The sequence below is a fragment of the Mastigoproctus giganteus genome, chromosome 5, assembly GCF_048544385.1.
Source record: "Mastigoproctus giganteus isolate SK-2022 chromosome 5, ASM4854438v1, whole genome shotgun sequence".
NCBI lineage: Eukaryota > Metazoa > Arthropoda > Arachnida > Uropygi > Thelyphonidae > Mastigoproctus > Mastigoproctus giganteus.
The window spans coordinates 26516229-26526989 of NC_143579.1; the positions used below are offsets into that span (position 1 = coordinate 26516229).

General features: G+C 38.3%; 1 protein-coding gene across 1 annotated transcript in view; it reads left to right on the plus strand.

Annotated features, from left to right (window-relative positions):
• The window catches only part of LOC150085253 (uncharacterized), a 44932-nt gene extending 38674 nt beyond the window's left edge, over positions 1-6258 (plus strand). Inside the window, exons 5-6 of the mRNA XM_090373116.1 lie at positions 4480-4598; positions 6144-6258. Coding sequence (XP_090229242.1) covers positions 4480-4598; positions 6144-6182 — 158 coding nt within the window. The 3' untranslated portion in view covers positions 6183-6258. The remainder of the gene's footprint in view (positions 1-4479; positions 4599-6143) is intronic.
• The last annotated feature ends 4503 nt before the right edge of the window (positions 6259-10761 follow it).

Sequence of the window (10761 nt, forward strand, 5' to 3'; positions counted from 1 at the left end):
CCAGTGGAAGGACACCAGCAAGGACTTGCAGGGCATGCATGCTCACTGTGCTGCAAACTCGAGTAATGGTCAGAAGAATTGATCGGTGAATCGAGTCAATGATTCGTTTATTGACAACAGTTGTGGCTTTTTGATACCATGCGCCAGATGCATACGTGACTATTGGGGTGAAGATGGTTTTATAGAAAAGACATAGCACCCGTCTGTCTAGGCCCGAGTCTCTGCGAGTGACTCTGGCAACCAATGCAGTGTATCGTCTGACTTTTGTACGCAAATATTTCAGGTGGTCCTGAAATGATAGATTCGGACCTAGAATCATGCCTAGGTACTTTAGCTGCTTTGAGAATTTAATTGTTTTCTGGTCGATCTTGATTTGTGGAGGCCGCCTGAGGTTGAGGCACCCCTTGAGCAGAATGGAGTTTGTCTTTGCAGGGGATATTCTTAGTTGATTTTTCTTTGCCCATTCCTGAAGGGTGGACAGAGCCCGGTTTGCCAGTGTCTCCAGTTGTGTCCTTGAGTCTGCTGTCACTGTCAGTAAGAGGTCATCAGCAAAGGCCTGCGATTTTACCTCGTCAAGGTCTATAGCTAGGAAGGAGTCCATTACTATGTTCCACAGTAGTGGTCCAAGGACCGAACCCTGTGGACAGCCACAAAATGTATTCTTGGAGAGGGTCCCATAGGGAGCAACAATCCTGATGGATCTGTGTGTGAGGTAGCTCTTGATGACCCTGTAGAGGTTGCCTGGGATCCCAGCAACCCGAAGCCTTGCCAAGATGCTTGGCCACCAAAGTGCATCGAAGGCCCCAGCAAAGTCCACGGCAATCACGAGGAAATACTTCTTGGTGCATCTTGTTACTTGTTCTTGTAGGTGTATTAAGGCATCCACGGCTGAGCGACCCCGCCTGAAGCCAAACTGGTTGGGTGAGGCCAGGCCAGCCCTGTCATAATATTGCTCTATTCGTCTATAGAGAAGGCGTTCAAGTAGTTTACTTGCAACTATGAGAAGTGCAATCGGTCTGTACGATTCTGGGAGGTGTGGTGGTTTGGTCGGATTTTTCAGGCTTAGTTTGACGTTTGCTTTCTTCCACGAAGTCGGGAAGGTGCCACAGTGAAGACAGAGGTTGAGCAACAGGTTCGGGGAACACTCTACTGTCTTTTTGATGATTTCGGGCTCCAAGAGGTCTGGTCCAGGGCATTTATTTCCCCTAATGAGGGTGGCAGCACTCTTGAGCTCCTCCATGGTGAAGTGAGGTTCTGTCGTTGCTGTTTGATAGCTTTCATTTTCTAAGCAGAGTTGGATCTGCTCTGTTGTCTCCGGTTGTATAGCCGGGTGGAAGACTGTGTCCAGGATATTGGAAATGGTCTGCTCCCAAGTTGTGGACATGCCTCCTTGGGTCAATGTGGCGGCGGCAATAACTTCACCTCAGGGGAGTTTATTCATGGTCAGTTTGTAGACGATTCCCCAGGGGTTCTCGTTTCCCATAGCGGAGACCATGCGCTCCCAAGATTGCTGTTTACAGCTTCTGATTTGGGCTGTGTAAGTGTTCCTTGCTTCTTTGTAGCGTTGTCGGAGTACTTCAACCTCTGCCGTCGGCCAGGAGCGCCTGGCCCACTGAAAGGCCTTTCTTCTGGTTTGTGTTTCTTTCTGGAGTCGTTGCAGTTCTTGGTTCCACCAGGGCACAGCCCCAGGGGTTGGATTTTTCTTTTTAATAGCAATGTCGCTTGTGTGTGTTATGATCTCTGTTACCTTGCTTTGGAGGTGATCTGGGTCTTCGAGGCGCTCAAGCTCACTCTCTCTCTGTTGTATGCTGGTTTTTAAGGTACTTTGGAAGAGTTCCCAGTTTGCTTTGGATATGGAGTATCTGTGAGTGGTTTGTCTAGCTGCCGGTACCCTAGTCAGTGATCTGTTGAGTTGGAATGTAATGGCTCGATGATCAGATGTTGTCCAGGCCTCTTGGACGGACCAGTCGGTAGTATTATTAGCGATGTTCCTGCAAGCCAAGGAGACATCTATGGTGGCCTCCCACAGTGTATTACTAAATGTGGGCAGATTGTTTGGTTGGTTTAACACTGTCAACGTTGAATTTGCAAGGAACTCTTCCAATATAGTTCCGTTTCTGGTTCCATGTCTGTCTGGCGTGTGACTATGCCACATTGGTGACCGGCAGTTCACGTCTGCACCTATTATAATTTTTGCATTGGGAAGGGTGTCAGCAGCCAGTTGGAGGTATCTTGTGGCGAAAGTTATGTCTTCGCCCGGTCGACAGTAGAGGGCAATAACATAAAATGCCCCCAGAGCTGTGGTGAGGTGGGCACATGCAGCCCAGGCTGTGCAAAGCTGTGTGATTTTGGTCACCATAATATCCTGATTTCTGACCGCGACTGCGGCCCAGGGGGTGTCGTCCACGAATTGTACTATCTTGTAGGTCAAGGGGTATCCCCTGACTATCTTCATGTGTGAGTATGGCTCTTGTATTATCATGACATCTACATTCTCCTCTACAGCCTTGATACGGATCTGATCCGCTACTGCTCTGGCCCTCTGTGCGTTGATCTGCAGAAATTTTACCTCTGTAGTATTGTATCCTCTAAGGCGCGTCCCCATAATCCAGCCTGGATTGGAACAAGCTCTTAATCTTCAGGTAGGTGGGGCACTTGTTATCCCTGATTGAGTGGGTGCAGTCCAGCTTCAGACTCTTGCAGTTGGTGCAGATTGGGTCAGTACTCTTGTTTGGGCAATCCTTGTAAGTGTGGCCTTTTGCCGAGCAGTGGCCGCATGTGGGGTCAGTCTGGGTGCAGGTGTGCGTTGTATGCCCATATTTACAGCACCTGAAGCATTTGGGTACAGCCACATGTTCACGGAAGCGGTGGCTGCCCCAATTTACATATACTCTGTTCTGGGTGTTTAATACTTTCCATGCTGCAGGCACAAGTTCAATTATCCAGTTTCGTTGAGTGCCATTCTTGGACTTGGTTGAATATTTTGGTGTCAGCAGTTCGTCCCTTCTGTGTTCTGGGAGAGCGGACATCAGGTTTCTTTGATAGATTTCCTCTGTTAGTTGGTCCGGGGTCAGGTCTTTATCCAGGTCATAAATAACTATTGAGGTCCCTTTTCTTTTAGGGGTAGTCGCTGTGAGCCCCAGCTCAGTGATTTTGGTATTAGTGATAATTTTTTGTGCTTCTTCCCTTGTTTCTGTCTCTACCAGTACTCCGACATTTCTAGTTTTCCTGACCGACTTTATTCTGGTTGTCTTGAATTCTTCTTTTAGGCTGGTCATGATTTGCATCTTTAATTGTTCGCTTGTTTGATTTTCCTCAATGGTTGTTGGTCGGAGTACCACCAGGTGTGGTTGTTTTGGCAAGGTCTTTTTTGTTGTAGCAGGTACACTGCTTTTTATTGCTGATTCACCGGCTGACATCCTCAGCGCTTCTGCATAAGATGGGGCACGCTGTTGCATTTTGTTTGCCCCACCATCTAGGTATGCCTCCAGTTTCACAGCAGTTGTTTCATATTTTAGGTTTGTCTGGTAGAGAATTGTTTCCAACTTTGTCCAGAGGGAAACAATCTGTCCCCTAACTCCAGTGGTTATCCGGTTGTTAGTCTTTCATCAGATCCTCAAGGGCGGTACGCAGGATTTGAGTTTTTTCCAACAATGTGCCCTCTGGCCAGGAGGGGTCCAAGGGTGCAGAGGCCTCTGGTTGTTTTTTTCTCCACAGTCAAATCAATTTGTGGGAGGGAATTCTTCCGGGTTTCCTTTGGCTGAGCACTCTGGCTTCGCGTTTCTCTGTCAGGTTTGGGCGTGTCCAGCTTCTTCCACTTCTTTTTCGTGGCTGGTACAGTCCTCATCTCATCAATCGCTTCCTGCATGCTGGTGTTCTTGAATTCCATCATGCTTCATGGAATGGAAACTAATCCACCACTTTAAAACTATGCAGTGCCCCCAGAATTGGATAATGGTGCCAAGATAATTTTTTGCAGCAGGATGAAATCTGAGGGATGAAAATCTGCGGGATGAAAATCCGCGGGATGAAGGGCAGTTGCTGAGTTGCTTTGCTGCTGGGATGCAGTGTTTAGTTCAGAGTCTCGGAGTTTTACGAGTGGGGGGGGAAGTCTTAACCCCTAGATAGAAGAATACTGGATGATGAGCTTGGTTTATTGTTCGTCCTGGGGAGCCATTGGGAGCACGGCACTGTGCATATTATTATATACATATATGTTCTCAATATCTTAAATGTAATGAAATTAATAACTTCTATTTGTTAAATTTTAAATGAAATAAATTTAGTACCAATAAATATTCTGGATAAAGATCTTGTCTTGTGACTAAAGGTATACATTTTTGTATGTGTTAGTTTGATTAGACTTGCATTCTTCAGTTATTTTATTTCAAAATAAGTCAGATTTTAAATAAGCCAATATATTATGAAACATATATGTACATTAATATTTTTGGTTTTGCATGCTTTTGTTTACTGTAGACAAAGCCAAAAAAGATAAAGAAATTAATCAGGGTAGCCTACATTTAAAAGAAAAACAGAAGCCAAAAGTTGAACCACCCCTAAATCAGGTTGATAAGAAAAATGAAGTAAAAGACCAGGTATGCTGTATTAATTTTCTTTTTAAGAATTATTAAACTAAAACAAATTCAAAGATCTGAAAAATTACATTTCTCTAGTTGTAGAAGCTTGGACAAAGATGTTAAAGGCATTGCACATTTAGTTTAAGGAATTTCATAGCTTCATTTCAGTAATCCTGGTTTACCTTGCCCTCCCTAATAATGTAAATAGCATTAGCCTTTACTGAATGGATGTTAACGATTGTAAACCATTCAAGCAGGATTTTAATAATTGGTAATTTTAACTTAGCTTACACGAATAATTGATCTATGTAAAATCTTTTGGTTGAAGAAATTCAGCTCCTCGATATTCACTTTTTCCTCTGCTTCCCCCCCCCCACCCCTCACTATACATGAAATACAACTGTATAGAGTTTCTTATATCTATTGTCAGGGTCGCATTACGGTGAGATAGGAGGGACTTTAAGTGATTGGGGTCCTGTGAACCTGAATTTTTTTAAGTGCTACTCAATGGGAAAGCTGCACTGACAGTATGAAAATTATATGTCATCAAACAAAAGCTGTTCAAGTTGATTCATGACACTTCCAACAATAGATATCTCAATAGTAATTTTATGCTGACACTTTTTTTAAGGAACCTGCATTAAAATGCATAGATGAAAGATGTTTGGTGGAGGGAAAGATGAATCAAAATAGGAACAAGATTGCTAATAAGCTTCACCTGACATCGCATGAAGTTTTCTTGGTATAATGCTACTTTCAAACATTCACTAAAAGGTTAATCTTCCATTTGTTCTAAAAGATGAGACTGCTATGACAGCCTATTTCAGGACCAGCCACTCCCTTGTTAGATAGTAGGTGGTCTGTAATCACAACTTGCCAAAAAAACAGTTATAAAGAAGTTGTTTAATGTGAGTTGTTATATGGTACACAAAATCAGTGTTCAAAGTTGTAATATTGTTAAAACTATCTGTTTTACCTAAGTGTTGTCACCAGAGACCACCTGCTATCTGATAAGGGAGCAGTTAGTACTGAAACAATGTCATACACTTCATCTTTTAAACAAATAGTCAATTTTAACTTAATTAATCAACTCAATCTTTGATAATTTCTTATCAAAGTTTGCATTTGAGACCATGATTTTGTAATTTGTTGAGGTTGAAAATTGACCACATCTGTATATACTTTAAATTGACAGTTTTCAACTGTTACACAAGACTTGCATGCACCCCTCATACAGATATGTATAACAGATGTCTGAAAGCATGTGACAAAGCAGGATTGCACATGCAAGGTTGTTACTTGCAGCCCTTCACAATACTTGAATAAATGCATCATTTTCAAAACTTTTTTTTTTATAGCCCCTCCACACTGTATCTGATTTATTACATAGCATCCTATAATGCTCAAAGTACTTTTCTGTAAAGTCAAATTGTTAACAAATGAAATTTCATTTTGGTAAATATTATATATTTTTAATTGAAAAAAGAAAAAGCAATTTTTATATAGATTATGAATTTCATTGATTATTTTTGTTTATTTTATTTATTTATTTTTTTATTACAGCCACTTGACCCTGATATTGCTCCACCGCCTGCTATATGATCCTGTGTATATAGTCTGGTGGGACCAGTGTACATAACACTTCAGATATCATGCCAGGTTAATTTTTTAATACTAAACGGGTGCTTGTTGACATATTTGTTTCTACAGAATGTTATGCATTTCTGTGATAAATTATAATATGGTGTACTAAAACAAAATTTAAACTGTGTGATATTTTGTTGAATTTTTACATGGAAAAAATTGTTTTATTACATTTAATTGTGGTTCAGTCTATTTCGGATAACAAAAGATTTAACATATGCTAAATACAGCATACAGTTTGATAATCATGTGGTGATTTTTGTCGCTAATGGATCAGTGAGATAGTACATAGGCAAAATGGCAGGTTAAGGACAAAATTGAAGTTAGTAAACCTGTTGAATGTATATTTGTTTTTCTGTATTAAAATATCTCACAAAATCTGTAAGATAGAAGAATTTTTGATATTGCTTAAAGATGGCAGAATGAAGCCACAGTTTGCTTATTAGCTAATTCAGATGCCATCCATTTGTACATAACTTATACATCCAATTCAAAGAAAATTTTAGTAATTAGGAGTTGTGAAATGGCAGCTGGAAGTGCCATCATAAGGTGACATTTTATGGTCCTTGCAGAACTGTCCTTTTGCAGACAAACTGTAACCTTGACTAGTTAATTGCATATCTGAGGTGTGATCATAAAGTTTGGAGACTGAAGTAATATTTGGAAAATGAGGCATACTGGCTATTCAGACAGATTTTTAAAGAAATCTTCTTGAACTGTATACACTGATTCTACTGCTTCTGCAACTTCTACATGCGATGCATTCTTGATTGGTTTCTTTCTTTTTGAATTGCTAATAGTTCCTGTGTCACATTCTGAATAATTTCCTCAGTCTTTTCAAATTTGTGACTTTAAGAGAGGAAGGAAATGCTTTAAGCTTGTAAAATGGAAAAAAAAAAAAAAATCATAGACAGCTAAATCCAATTAGTATGACTGGGGAACCACGGTAATGAAGTGCTTCACAAATGGAAAGTGTGAACATGCAGGGACATTGGTATATTAAAAATGCCAATTTTTGAAGTTTTTTTTCCTTATAAACACCATTGTACAATCAGCATAGAACTGCTTTGTAGTATTCCTGTTTTGCCATGTGGGGCAAATTCAAAATGAACAATGCCCTTTGAGTAAAAAAAAAAATAGAATAAGCATGATATTCATGTTTGATTGAGAGTGTCTTGCTTTTTTGAGCATTGGTCTTTCACAGGGTCTTTCACTGACAGGTTAGGCTTTTGTATCTGGGTCATAACCATACACCCATGATTTGTCACCAGTAACGATGGAAGAAACAAAATTTTGGGTCAGCAGCAGCATGTTGACAGAGGATCCGGGAATGCAAAAACTTGTCATTCTCTCTGATCATCAGTGAGGGATGTGAGGCACAAACTTTGCAAAAACATGTCGCATTCCTAAATCTTGTGTCAAAATTGATTGGTATGTCCCACTAAGAAATACTAATGTCGTCTGCAACCTTGCAGATACTTAAACCTTAGTCACTTCTGATCACAAACACAAGCAGTTGAATCATTGGATTTTGAAATTAAAGGGCAACCAGAGTGAGGATCATGTTTAATGGACATGTGTCCCCTTTTTAACTTTGGAAATCACTAAATATTCTTCAGAAGACACATGCATCTTTCTGAAAGCTATTTTTTAATATTTTGTGAGTTTCTGTTGCACTTTACTTTAATTTGAAAGAATTTAATGCAAATTTTCTGCTTGGTAAAAGTATTCATTTTAAAATATGGCATAACACATAAAACACCTTCCATTCAGTGCATGGTAATTTAGACTCACTACAGATGAATGAGTGATTTGTGATTCGTGCATTATTATGTTTAGGTGAGTCACCAAAATGTTGCAACTGGTCACAATTTGCTATGACACCACAACTCCAAGTACAGAGTCATTCCCTGAACTATTTGATCACATCTTGTATGTGCAGGTTAGTGTAAATTTGGAACAAATTAGTTTTTTATTCTATTTTGCATTACTGTTTATAAATGAATTTTAAGTTGCAAATTAGTTTAGATTGGACTGTTATACATAGATTTAGATATACCCGGTATAGAGCCAAAGATATAGCTCAAAAAAATTTCTTTTTGTACATTGTATACTGTAGAGAACTTTTATTTTGGTTTCAAAAACAGCAAAAGACAAGTCTTTTGCTGTTTTTGCCTTACTTGCCTTGGGCATCAGCTGCAGAGTCTAATAGAGATAGTACTAATATTAACTGGTACTAATGAAATGTATACTAATACTAATGAAATTGGCCAATTTCATTAGTATTAGTATACATTTCATCAGGATCTTACTGATCCTGAAAATGGCATTAAAAATATGCTATTTTCAACTTCTGTTTTACAGTGAATGGAATTTGAATTCCAGTTATTAGATTGGTATTTCATAGGTTGTTTTAATTTCCAGCTGTTGTGTAACTGTGATCCAGAATGTATGCTAATTTAAGCTAATGTTACAGCATTATTTGAATTTATTTATTATGTGTTATTGTGTTTTTTTTTTTTTTTTAAATTACAAAATGTGTTGTCTCAGTACCTGCTTTCAAGGATAATTTATTATTAATGAATATGGAATGTTCCAGGGTAAAATGAATTTTACAGAAATTAATTTTACTGTGAATTTTAAGCTATTAGAAAGTTATAGAGGTTAACTTTCAATGATGATGTTCCTTATAGGCATTCTAATTATGAGGGTAAGTAAATTGAAAATGAGATTTTTTTTTTTTATCGCTACTGGTACTTTATTTTTCACAAAAAAAAAAAAAAAAAACACCTCTGCTACTGTTTTGGCATTCATCTCTGTATACCAGATTTTTTTTTACATTCTGCCTATGAAAGTATTTTGGTTGCTGTTAGCACCATTGTTTGTTGGCTTTCTTTACTTCATTGTCTGTGTGGAATCTGTGTCCTGCCAGATCATTTTTAGGCCTACAAAAACATGAAAATTGCAAGGTGGCAAGTCCTTGCAGTAAAGAGGATGCTAATGAAACTAGCTTCCCAGTGAAGTTTATGGATAGTTAGAATAGCATATTTAGACCTGTATTTTTATAAATTGTCATTATTAAATTGACACCATTTACAATGATCTGTCATAATAACATTGCCTGTCATGATAATGTCATCATGGCACATTTTCATTTTATTCTTTGAGCAGGGGTTATCCTTTAGAGAATTCTTCCTTTATGGTAATGATTTCCATTTCCTTGTGGACATATCATATAGTTGTCAATGCAACCTTTTCCATATAGCAGTGAATTTCTGCTGGAGAGGTTCTCTCTGCTGTAAGGAAATGAATAAAAGTGTTATTCCAGCTTGGACTTTCCTGTCACTGTAAACTCATATTGTCTCTGCTGCTGCACATCATTCCCTGTCAGAACAGAATAAAAACTTTCAGAAAGAATAAAACATAACTCTTGTGCTTTGTTCTGTTTTTCATTAGAAGCATTGGTACTAATCCTGAAATTTACACTTTTGACAGTAAATTTTACCATTTTCACCCTATTCTGTAATTTAAATGAGAATATTTATTCTCATTTTCATTTAACTCACCCTTATATATCAGATAATTAACTGTGTGGGCTGTCACTATATGTAGAACAAAACTATTTTTGTGCCCTGAATTTTGCTTCCATCTGTAAGAAAAGTTTTAATAGAGTAGCATTTTCTAGATTTAGTATATACACATTTATCGCTTAATAAGAATATACTCAAATAATGTATTCTCACTAAGAGATATGTATGTATATGTATGCTGCAGATCCCCGATATTCATGGGGGAAGAAGATATGTTTTTAAGAAACCTTAGTAGAAGTGAAATCCATGAACACTGAAACCAAGGAATTAAGGGGAAAAGGGAGATAGGGTCTCAATTCATAAACATTTCCAAAACAATAAATGGTAATGAGGCACCAGACAGTGCTATGCTTACCTTTTAATGTTCATAACAATGTTGAATACTTAGTTAAGGATGACAACATAGATGGTAGCAGTTGAGATTGAAATGTAGAAGCTTTTTTCAGGCATAAAGATTAGATTTCTGAGCAGTATCATTGGGTTCCTCCAATGACATTGCAAGGAAGTGAAATTACTTATCTGAAGTTTGAAAATGATGCTCGTGTATGAACGGTAATTGATACCTGTAAAATGTTTTTCTTCGTGTTCAAGAAGAAAAACATTTTTCTTCTGCACAGAATCACAAAATAATCACAGCTTCAGTATCTCTCTTTATATTCTTATGCTCTGCTCCATATTGGAGTCCCTATCATTTTTATCAGTATGTCCATCCTTTTTATCTCTGCCAGTGCCTGCAAATTTAACTTTTTTTTTTTTTTTTTTCCTCTTCACTTTCACTTAAAACTAGCATCTTTTCACCACCAGATTCACACTAGTTCACACTATGTGCTTATATGGCCACTTGGCTTTTATGTATTATATTATGACCAATCAGAAAATGTATCTCTTCACTTGGTTTTCCATCCACAATGCTTAAGGCTTTTTCCTTTTTTGGGACCTTGATTGTA